We start from the raw sequence: 19,595 nt of genomic DNA, 5'->3' as shown, positions 1-19,595 counted from the left end.
CGGTCCTGTGGTTTGGCCATTTGCCGGTGGTTAACCCTGGGGTGAGTCATCCATCTCTTTCCTCATTGTGGGATGATGCCGTCTTTAGGCTCTTGTCTGCTTTTGACACGTGAGGATTGTGTGGCTGTCCGTGGCCCGGGACATGATAAAACATTTGACTTCTTTTGAGTTTATTTTCTGACAATATCGAGGGCATGGGGGCTGAGTCCAAAGGAGAAATCGAAGGCTGTTTCCTGGTGGAGGCAGTAGCGGGGAGAGGCACATGGATAGAATCTGAATAGGACTGTTACCGGCTGTGAACGTGTGATAACAAAAAACGTATTTCAACAAAATGAGGAAAGATTGGAACTGTGCGTGATGTTGCCAGCCTGTACCCTCCCCAGCCCCACGGCAATGGCACAGTGAGTTACAGCTACTTCTTGAAATGTCTCCCTTGCATTTTCTATAAATCCAGCCCATCAACACCTTAAAATAAGGCAGTGCACGGGGGAGTGGAACTATAATTTTGAAATCATGAGCCAGGTTGGTTCATGCAAAGCTAGAATTGGTTCCTAGAAAGACCCAGTGGTGAGCTACCTGCAGATAAGATGTCCAGCCGTGTCCTGTTCACATGTCTTAAAGTTGAACGAAACCCTCAGATCCTGCCAATGATGGAGGTGGGCTGGAAGGCGCCTGTTAGGCACCCTGGCCATTCACAGCGGGCACAATACAACCCTGGGCGTATCGCTCTTCAGTTCAGCTGAACACGACTTTAGCGAAGGTCAGATGCGACTGCTCTGGGGAACACTTCCGCTCTCCAACAGACTGATGTTAGACGCTCCCTAACCTTCTATCTAAATTGGTTTCTCCCATCACTTTTTTGACATCAGCCTCTATTAATGCTCCCTCGAGCTATAGCATCCAAAAATGGATATAGTATTACTGCTTACATTTCTGATCTAGACAGAAATTCTTCTACAACCTCTGGTAATCGTTAGAGTGCTCCAAGGGATATTTCACTGCTGGTCCTTTGAGAAATTATGTGTCTCTTTTTAAAACAAACAAACCCATTTCAAAATGGAATGATTTCGGATCCTGTTGCCTGCCACTGAAATTTCCCAGTGTTTGGAATTATTGAAATGGAAGCACTCTGCTTTACTTTGGACCTGTAAGAACTTGTGGAGGGGGCTCTGCTGGGTGCACAGAGGGCAGGTGCCACTCTCCTGCCACAATGTCACATAAAAGACCCCGGTTCAATAGCGGGGATGGCTCCTCGGGCAAGCACAGCCCACATCTGAATTCTTCTGGAGCGTCACAACTTTCTGTTTTCTTAAAAAAATATTCTTATTGATTTCAGAGAGGAAGGGAGAAGGAAAGAGAGAGACAGAAACATCGATGATGAGAGAGAATCACTGATCGAGCCTGCAACCCAGGCATGTGCCCTGACTGGGAATCGAACCATGACTTCCTGGCTCATAGGTTGATGCTCAACCACTGAGCACACCAGCCGGGTGCACAGCTTTGCCGCTGCCTTGGAAAGCACTCTGATTCCACTTATTCTTGGAATCAGTTGTCAGAACATTATTATTAAATAATGTAAAAATGGAAGCCACACTCTTTGGTTAGCTAGTCCTCTAAGCCTGGGCTCCCCCAGGTGGCTCAGCTTCCTGGTCCGGAACGACATAACTTGACTCCTTTGTGGGGACTTGATTTTATTCTCTTTACAAACATGTGAACCCAGCCTCTTGGTAAGTAGACTAACAAAGCCCAAAGCTTAAGATGACTCACCTCTAAAAAGCTATTTCCAGCAAATCAGTACTTGGCCGAGATCTTAAAATAGTGTCCTTAAAAGAAACAGAAGCGATGCCATGTGTCTTTGCCTTAAACACACAGAAAAGGATGTGTGAGACTGAGGCTGTGGGATGAGAAACCAGAGTGCGTGGAGCTCAAACCCCCAGTTCCCAGAACCCAGTGCACACCTTCGTTCACACAAAAAGACACGTTCACGAACAGGCACCCACCTCTGCAGAAGCCGTCCCTGTTCTCAGGACATTCCCACTGGAGCCCTTGGCCACGGTCAGAACATTTGAGGGGAATTTTAAAATATGGAAGGCGGAGATGTCTGTGGTCTTGTCTATTTCTGCTCCCTTTTCTGTTGCACCTGAGAAGTGCAGAGAGGGGAGTGACCGGATGGGGACCCCGGGGTGGTGGCAGCCTAGAGTCTGAGATTTTGAGCAGCCGTGAGCGTGACTTAGCCTGGCTGCCACTGGACCCGGCGTGGACCCCGCCGTGGCTTGGTTTCCCAGACCCCTTTCAAGGCGTCACCCAGAGCTTTGCACCCAAAGTCATATTCTATACGCCAGGGACACGTCTGCCCAGTAGCCCCGTGCATCTAAGAAAACCTGTAGTCCCTGAAAGCCCGCAGAGGAAAACCCCATCCGCCTGCTTGGAGGCCTTTCGACGTGAGAGGCAACAAGAGGTTATTTGAGGTCAAAGAATAGCTGTTTGGGAGGCACTGATTCAGGCAGAAGCCGAAATGGTGGTCCGATGAGGAGGCAGAGTGGTGGGTAGGGACCTATGAGAAAGGGAGGGGACAGTGACATGCACAGAATGAAGGCACTCTCTCGGTGCAGATGCCATGACATAGTGACGCTAACTCTAAATGGCTTTAATTTACAGGCAGTTCTGTCGTCCTCCAGTCATATGCTTTCCTGTTATCTTTGCAAAGTTACTAGGGACACGCGGGTGCTCAGGCCCAGTCCAGTGTTATTTCCCCTGTCCCAGCATTCCAAAGGTTTGAGGCACAGGGCGTGCCGGGCAGTCCCTCTGGGATGGCAGCCCCGCTCCCTTTTAAAGTGGCTCTGTGTATTATTATTATTTTATTTTATTATTATTATTTTAAAATATATGTTATTGATTTTTTACAGAAAGGAAGGGAGAGGGATAGAGAGTTAGAAACATCAATGAGAGAGAAACATCGATCAGCTGCCTCCTGTGCACTCCCCACTGGGGATGAGCCCGCAACCAAGGTACATGCCCTTGACCGGAATCGAACCCAGGACCATTGAGTCCGCAGGCCAATGCTCTATCCACTGAGCCAAACCGGTTAGGGCTCTGTGTATTATTTTTGAGGTAGTTAAGGGAGGGAAATGGAGCCATACTATGCACCTATGCACAGTGATGGAGAATTCCATTTCTGTCATCAGCTTGAAATGCAATGTTTTCAGATGAACTATGTGTAAGTGGGTGAGGTTCATCGATAAGAAGCAAACATCCTAAAACAACAACTGGAACAATAACGTCTGTCCCTCTCTCACATCAAAGGAACCTGGAGGTAGGCAGTTGAGGGGACTCAGGGTAGCTTCAAGGAGCACGAAGCATCCGTATGAATGCTTTTTCATCCTTGGTGTGAGACTTCCAACTCACGGTCCAATATGGCTGCTTGAGCACCAGCCATTACGTTTCCATTCCAGCCAGCAGGAAGCAAACAGAAACAAGCAATAAAGGCAAAGGGTGTCTGCTAGGTTTCATCTAAGGAGATTTCTTTCTTTCTACTCACATCATATTGGCCAGAATCTAGTTGTGTGGCCACAACCAACAAGAAGAGGGCTGGGAACTTTGTTCTCGGTAACCATTGGCTCAGTCCCAAATCAGGGGTTTTATAACTTTAAGAAAAGGAGGTTAATGGAGGCAACGAGCAGACTTGGTCCCCACGCATATCTGCTCATGGAGTTTCCTGAGCACTTGCGTGCCTGGCGGGCTGGCCTGGAGGGCTGGTCCACCGTGTCAGGGGGGTCTGGGTTCTCACTCCTCTGTCAGCCTGAGGTGCCTGTTGCTTGCTCAGCATTGTGAAGGGCAAGCAGTGGCCCTTTTGAGGGGATGCTGTTCAGGAAGTTAGCTGCCGATTCCTGGGAAGGCATTTCCATGTGCCCAGAAGAGAAAGGAAACATTTGGTACGTTATTTTCTCCCCGAGAGGGCTCTCATTTACCTACTTTCATTCAAATTTTTCTCCAGGAAGTACAGCCTGCGATCCGATCCCTAAAGATGGGGCCACGCCTTCCCTTCCATAGCATCCCGGTCTCCCCCCAGACCCCCGGAAAGCAGGTGGGCCCGTAGGACATGGTGGTGCAGGCAACAGAATCCACGCTTGCTTGGTTCGGTAGAATGTCTGGAAGGCAGGGAACCAAGCCTGGACCGGGCACAGCTGTGGACGATGCACACGGGAAGCACCCCCCTCCCCACCCCTCGGCCATGCCAGCAGGAGCCCCTGGTGCTGTCACTGCCTGGCATGTGGCAGCCGGCACAGGCCGTGCTCCTGCAGCTGCCCCAGGGAAACCCACTCTGCCCCGGAGCTTGCCGGGAGTGGGGCCTCCCTGTGCTTGGCCACCATCCCGGGGCTCATGCCTGCCTTTTCAGATCCTGCCTCGATGCTCCCGCCTGACCCTAAGCCTCGGTGGCTGAGTCCTACCCCCAGGACACCGGGGGATGGACACCTCCAGCCTCTGAGCCCTGTGGTGGGAGAGAAGCTGGAAGGAGAGAGTATGGGGTGAGCCAGTGTGTGGGCCACCATCTCAGGAAATAGCCCTTCCCCCGTAATTGCCCTTCACACAGAGAGCTTCCTCTCCACGTCCCTCCAAACCCCTAAAATAAATCTGAAAATGTGGTGAGTTATAAAAATGTAAAATATGGGGAGAGAAACAAACCAGGAGGCATTGCCATCCCCATTGCGGACACGGGGAAGGAGTGGAGCCTCAGAAAGGAGAAGCTGACTGCGCTCCCGCAGGCGGAACCTGGATGTGAGCCTTCCCTAATGAACCTGTTTCTCAGACCTCATCGGCCTGCCTTCATTCCCCCCCGCCCCCAACCCCCTCGCTAGAAACTATAGGCAGTTTGACTATGTTATGCACTGAGTTGTGGCCTCCCTAGAATTTATGTGTTGAAGCCCTAACCCTCCGGTATTTCAGGATGTGAGTTTATTTGGAAATAGAGTCTTTAAAGAGGTGATTACGTTAAAACGAGGCCGTGAAGGTGAGTTCCAGAGGTCCAGGTTCTTTTTAGAAGAGGAGACTGGGACACAGGCATAAACAGAGAGCTGACCCGCGAGGACACAGGGACATGGCGGCCACCCACTGGTCAGAGAGAGCGGCCTCCTCAGAAAGCAGCGGCCCCGCTGACACCGGACCCTGGGCGTCCGGCCGGCAGAACTGCAGGGAAACACGCTGTTGTCCAGGCGGCTCAGCCCGCGCCGCGTTGTTACCGCAGCCTGAGCTGACCCATACGGCCGGGGGCGCATTCTGTTTTTCTGATGGAAAAATTGAGGGAGTGGTGCTCACGCAGTCATATCGGGTCACACATTGGAAGTCCAGCACCGGATCGGGAAACCACTTATACAGCCGTTGTCTTATTTTGTTCCTTAATGAATTTGAGGAGCTATCTGATCTCATCAGTGTTCATCCTCTTCCAGGGATTCATTTGATGATGGAAATATCACAGCTGGGGAGTCTTTCTATAAAGCCAGGGACCAGGGAAACGGGACCGTGGGAAGCAGAGGACCCATGGGAGCTGGGAGCAAGCTGTGGTCTTTAGCCTCCCAGATCGGGCTCCGCATTAACTGAAGCTCGGTGTGAACAGAGAAGACGGTGTGTGTGTGTGTGTGTGTGTGGGGTGGGGGGGGTGGTGGTGGTGGGGTGGTGGTGGGGGAGAACCTCTATTTTAGGGCAAAAGAGGATTTATATCTCCTGGAAAAAGCGGTGAGTGCCAAAGAGGGTGCGAACCTGGTAAATGGAAAGTTAGCAGAAACGGGAATTGCATGTTTATTTGATGCGAGAACACTTCAGATGCAGAAAGCCCCTGCCTGCCCCCGCTAATGCCCGACCTGCTCGTTAATCTCTGCTGCTTAGCAAAGACCCGGGAAATTGCAATTCTCCGCACCAGCAGCCCCCGTCCCATAAACCCCCAGCCAGCAGGCAGGAGCGGCATTGCTGGGAGCCGGGCTCCGGCGCCTGCTGGACCCCTCCACGCAGTGACAACCAGCTGAGATCCCTCGACCTCTCTGGCTGCATCCCTGGCTCTTAAAGGAACGCGTTGTGTTGGTTTTGCCATGGCTTTCATAAAACGGTGCTGGGTGCACTGTGAGGTGCGAGGCCTATAAATTTATTTTTATTACTTTTTTCCTTGGGAGGGATTGACCTTTTCTCCAACAGTAGATGCCTTGTTCTCTGAGTCTATTTTGATCCAGTTTGAGGCTTAAGGGATGAAAATTCCAATCCTTACTTGATTTTCTTACTTGTCTCTTTGCTCTCCTTGCCTCGAGGGCCTGGGTTTGGGTCTTTGTGGAGGAAATCACACCACTGGGTTCTCCGTGGCCCTGGGTGGTGCCCTGGTGCGGGAGAGGGTGACACCCTGCCACGAGGCCGGGAGGCAAGCCCGGTGTCAATGACCTGAACTATACCAAGAGCGACACAGGTGACAGCTGTTAGTTCTCTCCACGTTACTATTCCACTTTGGAAGAAGGTGGGACGTTCTGAGGACCTTGGCATGCTAACGCCCCGCTTGCAAGGCATACTTTAGCTAAATGACTGTTATTTCTGTGTGGCGGGCGGCACGTGGGTCCTTTTAGAGCACCTCCTACCCAGGCAGACTCCCACTCAGGACGATTATAGCCCAATGTACGCTCAGGCACGAGTTTCTGATCCATAGGATTAGGCCTCAGGAGGTAATTTGTTGCTGTAAAATAAATCTGAAAATGTGGCAAGTTATAAATATGTAAACGAAAACCTTTACCACTGTGTGTGTGTGTGTGTGTGTGAGTGTGTATGTGAGTATATGTGAGTGTGAGTGTGTATGAGTGTGTGTGTGTGTGTGTGTGTGTGTGTGAATGTGTGTGTAAGCCCCTGTTCATGACTTACTGTTCTAGGCAAGGACTTTACATCATCATAAACTCAAAACATATACCTGAGTCCCTTTAATCAAGCATGGAGGTTAATATGATATGTTTTCGAGTGATGGGAGCTTCAATTTTTTTTTAAAATTACATCTTGGGCAGTGCAGGATCCATGAATATTTTTGTTTTGCCCCGGGTGACTGCACGTCTGTTAATTTCTAAAGAATTTATGCTAACGACTGGAAGTCTGCTACTTGGATTGTGAATGTGTAAGTCAAGACTAATTTTTCAAAAAGTGTTGTTTCTTGCCGACGATGGGCTCCCGGTGGCCCTCCCCGCTGGGCAGGGGGTCGTAGGCTGGCGTGGGGACAGGAGGCCTCTTCTCACACCATCTCCTTCCCCGAGGCCTTACTGACCGCCTGGACCACACTCTCCCGGTCGTCACTCAGTTTCATTTGTGGAATTTTTGAAATTCCATTACTCGTTTGTGCATGTACCTGTCTACCGTCCATTTCCCCAGGAGAGCAGGGGTTGGCTTTGCTCTCTGCTCTCTCCTAGCGCCTGGCATGGTCCCGGGCCCTGAGTAGGCATGCCAGACCCTCTACTGAAGGAGGGAATTTGGTGTCAATTCTTCCGGATCCCCTGGGGAGCAAGCAGCTTTTGCAAAGTAGTTGAGGCATCCTGTGTTTGGACTCGGATCACTTACTAGATGTCCCCCCCGCCCCCCCCCCCCCCCGAAACCTTAGCTGGCCCTGTGTGAGCTGCTGAGCAAGGCAGGCCATGCCTCCCCCTCATGGAGCTTACACTGCGGTGGGTGGGGGGCCACAGACAGGAGCAGAGGAGGGAGTGGTGTAAGGTAGCGTTGTCCCTGCAGAACTGCGATGTGGGGTGAGGGGATGAGGTGCGCCCTGCTTCTAGCGGACATGGCCGAGATCTCTCTGGGTTTCAGCAGCAGAAAGGGTCTCTGGTGCTGTCGGTGGGCACCCCGCCTCTGTCCTGGAGGGGAGGTGGGGAGAGGCCTCTTAAAGGGCCCCCTTGCACACAGCTGTTTCCATCGCAAGGGCACAGAAGGGGAGCCCCGCAGGCACCTCACTGACATGCATCAGTGCAGGGTGGAGGCTCTGCAGAGCGGTCCTGAGGCTGGGACCTGGCTGTGGTCCCTCCAGATCACGCCCTGTGTCATCCCTTGCCCCTGCTGAGTCGGGGCGCTCAGAGCTGTGCTTTTCCAGCTCCCAGGACCCTGTGCTACGGAATCTAATTTGCTGTCTCTTCCCCACAATCCGGGTCCCCCTCCTCAGCTCACACGCCCCAGCCAGCTCGGAGGAAGGAGGAATGCAGACCTCCCCCAGTGAACGCGCGACTGCAGAATAAAGGGAAGGTGGTGATTCCTGGCATCCCAGCGCTTTGCTCTTCAGACACGCTCCCGTTTTCCAAACGAGGGAGGAATCTATACATCACTTTTGGCTGAAGATGTTAGTTTAAGATATAATTGTGAAATTTGTTTTATTGGCCTGTCCTACTGTCTTATTATATAGTCCCTAAATACACATAATTTTCTGCATCTTCATTTATCATTTGTCAAAACATATTGCTGTTTTTTTTATGACCAACAGAAAAAGATGAATCAGGCCTTTCCAAAACTTCAGGCTACGGCAACACTTGAAATTTAAAAGGGGAACCTCCCCGTTCTTTCTGAATCAAAGCTCACTTGTCCCCCTTGCGATCATGACAGCGTAGACATAGGGGTTCCCCTGGGAGGACAAGGACTGGGGACTCTAACTCGCCTCGTGAGTGACAGTCCCTAGCATGAAGGTGCCGCCTCGGTGGATGTCATTGGTACTAATGGGTGGCTGCTGTGAGCACGAGGGCTGCCGTGAGCACGAGGGCTGCCGTGAGCAGGAGGGCTGCCGTGAGCACGTGGGCTGCCGTGAGCACGTGGGCTGCCATGAGCACGTGGGCTGCTGTGAGCACGTGGGCTGCTGTGAGCACGTGGGCTGCTGTGAGCTTGAGGGCTGCAGGCACGCCCATTCAGGTGTGCTGGGCACTTGCTCTTCAGCCTCTGCTCGGGTGCTGATGCTCATGAAACATTCGACAGCACTGACTTGCGCCTCAGGAAACTCCTGCCCCTCCTGACCATCCTACCCTTAGGAGCTCCCCAAAGAAAGGGCCCTGAGCTGTAGATCGAAGTGTGAATGGCTCCCTGAGACCATCCACGTGTCACCTGGGCACTTGTGGGTTAAAATCGATGGCCCCCCAGTCATCCCCAGACACCCATGCACTCAAAATCTCTGCTTTTATGGGCATTGGCAGCCAATCTGGGATAGAGGAAAACAATTCTACTGATTTAGGTCACGGAGCGATCAGTCGGCAAGGCTTGCAAAGCCGCGTCCCCTGCTCCCACATGGAGGTGTGATTGCAGCGCTGCAGGCGGGACCCCTTAGGCCAGCCGTGGGCAAACTAGGGCCCGCGGGCCAGATCCGGCCCGTTTGAAATGAATAAAACTGTTGAAAAAAAAGACCGTACCCTTTTATGTAATGATGTTTACTTTGAATTTATATGAGTTCACACAAACACTCCATCCATGCTTTTGTTCCGGCCCTCCGGTCCAGTTTAAGGACCCATTTGGCCCTCAAGTCAAAAAGTTTGCCCACCCCTGCCCTAGGCCCTGGGAAAATCAGAGGAGGCTGTGCCAGGACCTGCAGAAGCAAAGCACCCAGCCAGCTGCCTCTGAAATGAGGCCTGTGAAGTAAATGAGAATTCCTATTCTCGCTCTCTCTTATGTATGTATGCGTGTATGTATCTATCCTCTATCTATCTATCTATCTATCTATCTATCTATCTATCTATCTATCTATCTATCTCTCTATCTATCATCTATCTATCTGTCTACCTATCTACCTACCTACCTACCTACCTACCCATCTCTAAGACAGAGACTGACACTGTTTAGAGAGCTGAGCAAGCTGGAGGGAACCACCTGATTCACGTCTCGGAATCCCAGTGTCCCGCACCGCCTGGGCTGCCTGGACATTATCATCCCGAGTCACTGAGAGAGGAAGTGAATGAATGGACCCACGAAGGTGAAAGGTTGCACTCAGGCTGCCTGGTGACAAAGTCAGGACTAGAGCCCTGTCCCTGCTCCCCCTGGGCCTTCTGTCCTGTCTCCATGTCCCCGATTCTCCCATCCCCAACCTGGACAGTGCCCCTCACACTGCCGGGCTCCAGGTGCAAGCCCAGGCGGCAGTGCGGCTCTTGGCCCCGGCACCAATGGTGGGTCCTGTCCCCAGCTGTGCCGCGAGCTGGCTGCAGGCCCTTACTTGACACTTCATCTGTAGACCAAGGAGCTGGATCTCTACTCGGGCTGCACGTTAGAGCCACCGGAGCGCCTTCTGGGAAAGTGGGCGGTGGGGCCCGGCTTCTTGGCACAGATGGTCCAGCTCGGCCTTGCTCTCAGGAGCCCTCCCCACCGTGGCTGTGCAGAGGGGGAGCCCCGAGTCTGGGGTGGGCCCAGTTTCTATATTTAAAAAAACCAGGGTGCCTTTGATGGCTCTGGAGATTCGCTTTCACTGGACTGAGGAGTTTTAAGATTCTCCCCTTCCATGACTAGAGCATTTTACTTGTTTGTTTTTGGTGTTTGGCGAAAAGTAAGGTGCTCAGCACCGAGGGACACCAGCTCATGTGTTCACTTCGATTTGTCTTTTATGGTGTTTCCAACCATCGTTGCTGTGAATGAGTTAAACCCTCTGCCTTAGCAACACACTGCTGAGCCTGTCCGCTAGAGCAAGATGTAAGACTTGTGAAAGTTCAGCCTAACTGTGAAGGTCACACGGTGTCATCCCTTTGTGACGGTGATAAAAACAGAAGCCTTCATTCAATAAGCAAACCTCACTGGCGGTAAAGTTCACACAGAGACTCGAGTTTAACTCGGAGCTGATATCTGCTGCCACTGGGTCACTATCCATAGCACCATTTACACTGTATCTACAGGAAGTACAAGGAGGAAGAAACAGCACAGTCGCTATGTCTACCACTGTCTATAAAACATGAACACGAGAAGCAGAAAACTGTGCAGAAAATGTCTGAGGTGCTGAGACTGTGCCCTTTAGTTTCATTGTCCCTTGCAGGTGTGGAGCTAGGGCAGCCGGAAGGCGGCCGACTTGGATGAGGGTCAGGCGGGAGCCACTGGACAGTGGTTTGCACACTCGGTCTTGTGCTGGGGGTGGTGTGCTGCGTGGTGGCCTGGGGGTTGTCCCTTCCAGAGCGGCCGCCCGCCTTCCTGCCGGCTTCCGGCTCAATGATTGCCTCTGTCTGTGTTTTTCTTGTTACAGATGGGCAGAAGAAAGTTCAAGAAGAGTTTGACATCGACATGGACGCGCCCGAGACAGAACGTGCGGCTGTGGCCATTCAGTCCCAGTTCAGAAAATTCCAGAAGAAGAAGGCAGGGTCCCAGTCCTAGCAGGGGAGCCCCTTGCTAGTCTGCCGGGAGACACCGAGTTCAACCATCATCCGTCAAGCAATGAAAGAAAACATCCGCGAGAGCCATCACCTGCACACAGCACACGCCCCGCAGCCCCACATGCATGTACAGAGCCCCCGACACCCACTCACGCCCTGTAGACGGTGTAGGCCACGCCGCTGAGCGTGGCTTTATCTCTGTGTTCATCTCCAGTATCATTCCTCCTGCAACCGCTTTCCTTGGTGTTGTAATAAAGTGGAGCTAAGATGCGTGATTCAAGTGTCCGCCTCCGTCTCTCCCTTTCTATGGATCAGCGACGTTCCCACTGCTGAAGGACTGTAAGCCGATGTCTGTTTTCTCCTTCCCTTAAGAATGGAGCTGAAACACGGTGCCTCTGTCCTTTCTCTCTCCTGCTGAGGGCGAGAGGTGCATTCTCACCTGCTGGGCTCATTTGGAGAGTCCTAAATGTATGGCGATTGCAATACATTGTCTTCTTGCGATGGCAAGAGAGCCCTGCACCCAGGGGTGCCAAAGACTCAGAGGTTTCGCTGGGGAGTGTGACCCATGCAGGAGAATGAGGGAGGGGGGATGCATCTGCGTTCAGCAGGTGTTATCAGGTTAGCTCAGCAGGAGATTTCAGAGCTCCAAATGGATGCCTCCCCTCGCCCCCCCCCCCCCCCCCCCCCCGGGTGAGGGCCATTCTGCCACTTACCGGCAGTGCTCTGCACCTGGGCTCCAGGGGCTGGTCCTCCTGTCTCCCCGCCCTCCCGAGCTCCTCGCGCTGTGATTGGCTGCCTCTTAGGGTTACTCACCACACCTGCAACTTGGAGACGCTCTCTGTCTCTCTCCTGTCCCATAGCTTCCCCTGCAAAGCTCACAGGTAAGCAGCTTTGCACACCCCACCTCCAAGGGCTCCACAGGGAGCAGGAACGGTCCACTGGGTAGGGAGGGTGGAGTCAAGGGCCAGGGGGTTAGGTGTGTGCCTGCCCGGGGGCCCCAGGTGGCAACGCCCCCCCCCGCCCCCTGTGTCTGGCTATTGTTTGAACTTTGCCAGGAGAGAACCTGTGTGGAAGTCACTCCTCGCCCTCAGCACCCCGAGAGTCTGCATGACAACATGGTGTTCCTCTGGGGGGTGTCGGTGTGTTCCCCTTGGCAGCTCCTTAACCAAGGATCCTGGTGGAGTGTGAGAAAGGGTGGGAGTAAGAGGGACTCTGTGTGTGTGTGTGTGTGTGTGTGTGTGTGAGCTCACACGCGTGCGGGGGGTGCAGGTGCAAGGTGTGGCGGGAGCTGCGAGCAGCATGAAGGTGATGATGGGCAGAGGCGCAGCTGCTCCTGTTTGCCGTCATGAGGGCACAGGTGGGGAAGACCGGCAGGCGTGGGAGGATTAACTGTCTAGAAAAATCCATCTAAAAATGTGTTGATTGGTTAGTGTCAGGAGATTTCTCCTGCTGGACAATTCTCAGTTAGGGACGAGGGTGGGGTGGGGGCAGAAGCTCTGGGTTCCTCGGATGGGTTTCTAATAGAGAAACGCTAACTGGAATCACTTTGGCCCTAGGGACCAGGCAGGGCTCCCTGGGGCATGTGGTGGCCTTGGGTCTCCACGGAAAAGGGGAAGCAGGTTGAGGGACACGCCATAGAAAGCTTCCTGAGGGGTGTGTGTGTGTGTGTGTGTGTGTGTGTGTACAAACGCCACATAAACGAGAAGGTGTGATGTAGGCTTCTGTGGAGTTCCCTGAAGTACCGACGGAAAGGAAGCTGGGAACAAAATAACCGCTTACATAACTCAGATGCAATCCTCCACACCCTGTGTTCCCAGCACCCCATTGTTCCTCGTCCTCTGAGCAGTTCACAGACCGGAAGCAGGGCCTCCCTCACGGGGTGTGTCTGCCCTGGTGGCCGGGCCTCCTCCCACTCCGACCCGCCTGGAAGCAGATCTGGTTTTACAGTGAGGTTGCTCCCCCTGGAGGGGACCGTCCCTGCAAAGCAGGACATCCCAGGGAGTCCAGCATCCCCAGGGACAGGCAGCGCTCACTCAGCAGCAATGGCCCATCAGTGCAGGAGAGCGGGGTGAGGGCTCTGATGGTGGGAGAGGCCCCTCAGGGTTCTGATACACCGCCCTCATCCCGATCACAGGTCAGGGGTACCTCCGACTTCCTTTGGGCCACAGGGATGAGTCTAATTTTTCCCTCTCAGCTGGATTCACGAGAGTGTGGAACTCCAACCAACAGCAAGCGGAAGACTTTAACCTGCCTCCTCTGCCTGGGCTTTGGGGGTGTTGAGTCTATGACCTCTGAGCGCCCGAGGAAGGTGGGATGGCCTAGGCTCCAGGCTTCAGAGGGTCCTTCCTTCCCCGTGGGCTGCAGTGTTCACCCTATAAGGAAGGAGGAAACGCCCTCAAGGTGCCCCCAAACAACTTGGAGCACCACTAATTCAACTGGGCTTCACACGTATTTATTAAACTCCTACCATGCGTATGTGCTTGGTGCCATGGCTGTCCCCCACCAAGCTGCGTGGGAAGAGGCCAGATGAACAGATGCTGAAATGGGGAGGTTCATGCTGCAGCAGGACAGAGGGGAGGGAGCTCAGGCAGGCTCGGTCAGGCTGGGAGGGTCAGCCAGGTCTTCCTGCGGAACTGCCACTCTCAGCGATCCATCAGAAAGATGATGGGAGTTCCAGATAAACAAGGGTGTGTGGCTGGTTGCTGGAGAAGTATCGAGGCAAATCCCAGGAGAAGGAGGTACTCAGACTTGCAGACGCAGAAGCACAATTTATCAGAACATCCCAGCGTGGAGGACGTGGCTCTGCAACCCCGACTTGGGCAAGGAGCACCCCAACACTTGAGACTTGGAACTGGGTTCATCTTTGATGTATAGGTCAGTCGGCCAAGAGACTGCAGAGAAGTTGCCTACCTTGAGAACCTGGTTTCCTTATCATCTAGGTGATGATAACATCTACTTGACAAGATGCATGGAAAATGTTAGGAATTAAAATGAGATTAAATACCTGAGAGCCTGGCTCGGTGTAGATGCCTAATAAATGGCAGCCATTAGTAATGGAAGACCTATGTGATAAAGAGTCAATCATTGCCTCCATCACCAACACCCTTCCTCCCGACAGCCCAGCCCAGGGTTCCATGGGCTTCTGCTTCTCTTGGCTACAGCCAGGTGGGTCAGTGGTAGAAACCTGACCCAAGGGGTGAGCTCAACCCATTAGAATTCTTCTTTTGTGAGTCTGGCCTAATGGTCATGAGAAATGGGCCAGTTAATGGCAAGAAGTTGCTGAATTGGGGCCAAAGCTGGTATTGTGGCAAAACAAACTTTTGTTTTTGCAGGAAGTGGCAAAAGTCCAGTTGGAGAGAGATGCAGAAGGATGCATGAGAAGATTTGAGCTCCAAAATATATGGGCCCACAAGAGATAGAGGGTAGCCTAGACTGAGTTAGTCATTTGATTGCAATGGTAGACTCATGGAAGTGGTCATTGAGGTGGGGTGCCTTGGTCAGTCTTCTGTGTCCAGTATCTTGTCAGCTCAGGCTGCTATGACAAAATTCCATAGACTGAGTGGATTAAACAATAGACATTTATTTCTCACAGTTCTGCAGGCTGGTAGTCCAAGATCTAGGTGTCTGCAAATGCGGTTCCCCATGAGGGCTCTCTTCCTGGTTGGCAGATAGCCTCCTTGCTGTCTCCTCACATGGTGGAGAGAGCGATCTTTGGTGCCTCTTTTTCTTATAAGGGTACCAATCCCATCATGGGTTTCCACCCTCATGACCTCATCTATACCCAATCACTTCCCAAAGGCCTCATCTCCTAATACCATCCCATTGGGAGTTAGGACTTCACCATGTGAATTTCTGGGGGACAGACATTTAGTCCATAGCACCCACCTTTGCAGGAACAGGGCTCCTTTTATCACCCATATATATAAAATTGCCTAAGCGACCAGCCCACCATCTGGTAGCTATGACACACACTGACCACCAGGGTGGCAGATGCACAATGCAGGAGTGGAAACCACAGGCATGGAAACATGGAACAGACTGATGAATCTCAGAAGTGGGGCGGGCAGGAAGAGATTAACCAAATATCTTATATGCATACTAGAGGCCTGGTGCACAAATCCCTTGGCCTGGCCTGTGCCCTTTCACAATCTGGGACCCCTGGGAGATGTCAGAGAGCCAGCTTCAGCCCAATCCCCGCAGGCCAGGCCGAGGGACCCCACCGATGCATGAATCTATGCACCGGGCTTCTAGTATCCTATAATGTGATCAGACTGGATGACACATTGGATTCCATTCACTGCCCAACTGGTTTATTGCATGGCTCAGATTCATACCCACTGCCCATCACTACTTCCTCTCAGTTGTTGCTTTAGCGTTAGCTCTGTGTCCTTTGTGGCTGTGACCGTGGACTCAGTCACTTCGCCCTTTTGGAGGTAGTTTATTCTTTTGCAAACATGCTTCATTGAATAAGAATTGAAGGATGAATGAAATGCTGCTTTATGTGACCTCGCAGGGCGTTAAGGGTCCACAGAGCAGGAATAATAATGGGTTTGGTCAGGGCCCTAGCAGGCTTTATGGAGAAAACAACAAGAGAATTGTCAAAAGTGGAACCACAGAACTGTTCTTTCTCTGCTTCTTGCCTTGTAGAGTTGACCTAGACATGGAGATTTTGAACCCCTCAAAACTAACCATTCTCATTATTTCTATGTGCCTGTGCTTCACCTACCCTTCTTGAGGGAGCAGACCGCCCTGGACCTGTGTGGTCTGCAGAGCCAAGGTTTGGCTTGATTCAGCCACTACTACTGGTGATGTCCTGTGCAAGAACCATAACTTCCTCTGACCTCAATTTGCTCCTCTGTAAAGTGGGTCTATAAGAAGTCCTCAGGATGGTAGGAAGGGAATGGAGCCCTTTTTTTTTGTGTCAGGATGAACAAGCCACTGAGCAGTTTATGAGTATTATTTCATTTAATCTTAACTATCTTATAAAGTAGGCACTTTATCCCCATTTTACAGATGAGGAAATGAAGGCTTAGAGGGGCTAAGGAACCACTCAGGGTTGTGCAGCTAGTGAGGCAGGAGGTGGGATTTCTGACCTGGGTCTGAGAGCCCACAGTCTTGACACTTACATCACCCAATACGAGGCATTAAATTTTAATGTGTCTTGTAACTTACAAGATATCTTATCCACTTAGGGCACCGGTAGGGGTCTACAGTCTTCAGTGACCCTCATCATGTCTCCCTCATTCATTCAAGTCCTGAGGGGGTCTTCTTGCCTCTGAATTCTAACAAGGATGGTGGTAGATAGAATAATGGCCCCTAAAGGTGTCCACATTCTAACTCCTGGAACCTGAGACTATGTTATGATACACGACTAAAGGGACTTTGTGGATATGATGACGTTAAGGGTCTTGAGATAGGGAGGTTATACTGTTGTCTGGGTGAGCCCAGTGTAATCACAGGGTCCTTAGAAGAGGAAGGCAGAAGGATAGTGTCAGGAAAATGACTCCAGAAGCAAAGGTTGGAGTGATGTCCTTTGAGGATGGAGAAAGAGGCTATGAGCCAAGGAGGGCAGGCGCCTCTGGCAGCTGGAAAAGGCAGGGAAACACATTCTCCTTGGAGTCTCTGGAAGGAACGCAGCCCTGCCAACACCTTGATCTGACTCCATAGACCTCACTGTGGACTTCTGACCTCCAGAACTACAACAGTAACTTGTGTTGTTTGAAGTTACTAGGTTGTGGTAATTTGTTACAGCAGCTGCAGGAAACTAATACAGTGGTATTTTTTGTGCATGTCTCTCGTGCCTTACCTGACACTTGGTGTGCTCTTGGAACTTAGCTGCTATGCTGTATTAAGTCATCGCCCAAGCTAATGGAGAGGCATTTCACATGGTGGAGGAGGACCATAGGTTCTCCATCTCCACAAAGACCGTGCAGACACACAGGTGGGGTTGTGGAGAAATCTGTTGGGGTCCAAAACCATAGAAAGATGACTGGCAGATCACTGTGTCACCAGGCCCGGTGTCTGGGGATGGAAGCCGCACAACATCCTCGCACCCACAGTCTCAGTGGGGCCCCCTCACACAGGGAGGTGTTGACGGCTGAAGCCGGAGGGCAGCGTTATGGCGTCGTGACTGGACAACTGTGGGCAGGCCCCTCACGTAAAGGTGCCCTGCCTTGGAGGCTGGCCTGGGCAGCATGGCTGCCACTGCAGCTTTCCTCACGGTTCAGGTGTAGCTCAGGCTCTTTTGTGTGATTTGATTGCAACCCAGCCAGCAGCCTCTGCAGCGCAGGGCACTGAGCCAAGCCGATGGGCGTAGCGGCCGTGGAAATGGCCTCGCCGCTGCAGATCTGTGAGCAGGAGGGAGCGAGGCAGGCTCTGCACCATTTGCAAGGTCCCCGCGGCCTCCCGGCCCCACATCGCAGTCCGGCTCCAAGCAGAGGAAGGCGCATGGCCGTCCTCCTCCTGCTGGTGAAGGGCGGGGGTAAAGCAGGAAGCGAGATGCTTTATTAATGTGATCACCTGCTGGTGAGCATGTGATGGTGAGGGAGCTCCAGGGTGCCTGCAGGCAGTGGCTGGGCGCAGCTTTTGGGATTGTTTGGGTCTCAATGGACTGTTAACCTAAAAAATAAAAAGGCCTTTCAAAGGAAAAGGTGAACAATCATTGATTTGAGATCAATAAGAATAGCTGTTCCATAATCACTGATGCAGGCAGAAGCTCAAGCAGCACTCCGTGGGGGGGGGAGCGGTGTTGATGAGGAAGGGAAGGGGCGGTTCCATCCCCAGAGGGAAGGCGCTTCTATTGGTGCGAGGAGCAGCACAGTGATGTTATTTCTAAATGATGCTCTTAATTGTCAGTCCGGTGGGCGGGCACCAGCCCAGTCGCCATCATATCTGCTTCCTTGTGATCTTTGCAATAGTCTTTGGAGCACAAGGTTGCTTAGCTCAGTCCGAAGGTCACAGTGCCCTGTCCTGACATTCCAAGTAAGACGCGGCAGTCCCGCTGGGATGGCGCTCCGGCTCCACCTGAACGCGGCTCGTTTACATTATTGGTTACAGAACTCGGGCCTTTTGTGGCTCCCCCATGAGCTGCCGGCTCTCCATCCCGCTCTCATTACTGGGTACCCACCCCCTCTACAGCCTCCTTAGGCGCCTCCTGTTCATAAATCACAGCATTCAGGGCTGCACGTCGCCATAGCGATCCCGTCCACCCTGCGTCTTATAAACAAGCAAAGCAAAGCAAAGCACAGCTCGGAGAAACGGGGCGGCTTGTCCGAGGCCATGCGGCCAGGCGCTGGCCCAGAGTTCTTCAGGACCAGTGTGCCACCTGAGGAAACAACCCACAAACAGGGCCCCGGCAACCCCTCCCGCCCCCTCTTCCCATCAGAGCCGTGAGGGTGAGGCCCAGCCTATCCCCAGCCCGGCCAGGTGGCGCAGCCTTTTGCTAACAGTCCCTGGGAATGGAAGCAGAAGGGAGATCAGACGCAAATAAACCGAGGGTCACTCCGTAGCTATTTTAGTCCAAATCTCAGAAGAGCGGAGGGGAGGAGGCCTGGCAGTCAGGATGGAAGCTCAGCTGCTTTAACCAACACCCCAAACAGCAGTGGCCCCACAGGAGGCTGTCCGACCTGAGAGCCTGAAAGAGGTGCTTCCAGGGCCACGAGGGCAGCTGCTGGGATCAGGACCAGTGTCCCTTCTACCTGCTCATCCCACCTCCCTTAGGTCCTGCCGCTGCCCTCCTGGGTTAGATGGGTCCCAGGGTGTCCCCTCTCCAGTTCCAGGAAGAGGGCATGGGGCGGATGACCGGGAGGATGGATGCAGAGGGCGGTGCACAGTCTGCCACACGGGCCTCTTCTGCGGCCTGAAGTAGGGACAGGAGCGTGGGTATGGCCCACGTTCCCCAGACAGTCGGCATCTGCCCTCTTCTCTCTCCAGTAGCCCCTCCTGTCCCAGCACTGGTCATCCCAGCTCATGCCACAGCCTCCTCCCACAAGGGAAAGGGTGACCCCCAGGGCTTCTCCAGCTGCATGCGGGTTTCTGGGAGCGAGGGGCGCCACTGCAGCTCAGCGCGGCGGGGTTGACGGGAACTGGGATAGCCATCCTCAGGCGAGATGGCTCTGCTCTGGAGCCGTTCCCTCCTGCCTCCCAGGGCTCCCTAGAGGGGCCAGCCCTGAATGTGCACACCTACCTTCTCATCGATGCACCCCTATTGGCTTTTCTCCCTCCCGGGTCCTGTCCCCACTTCCTTTCCCTTGCTTCCTCAGATAACCCTCTTACATG

The 19,595-nt window shown here is 52.8% G+C and overlaps 1 protein-coding gene across 2 annotated transcripts in view; it reads left to right on the top strand.

Moving 5' to 3' along the window:
• PCP4 (Purkinje cell protein 4) overlaps nucleotides 1–11,593 on the top strand; it is a 54,042-nt gene extending 42,449 nt beyond the window's left edge. For both annotated transcript variants that reach the window (XM_036352208.1, XM_036352209.1), the window contains exon 3: nucleotides 11,192–11,593. In XM_036352208.1, the coding sequence (XP_036208101.1) occupies nucleotides 11,192–11,319 (128 nt within the window). In that variant the 3' untranslated portion in view covers nucleotides 11,320–11,593. The remainder of the gene's footprint in view (nucleotides 1–11,191) is intronic.
• Nucleotides 11,594–19,595: the final 8,002 nt, after the last annotated feature.

This window comes from Myotis myotis, unplaced genomic scaffold, assembly GCF_014108235.1.
Source record: "Myotis myotis isolate mMyoMyo1 unplaced genomic scaffold, mMyoMyo1.p scaffold_m19_p_2, whole genome shotgun sequence".
Lineage (NCBI taxonomy): Eukaryota > Metazoa > Chordata > Mammalia > Chiroptera > Vespertilionidae > Myotis > Myotis myotis.
The sequence above is the reverse complement of the archived record's forward strand: the minus strand, read 5'-3'. Positions and strand labels throughout refer to the sequence as shown.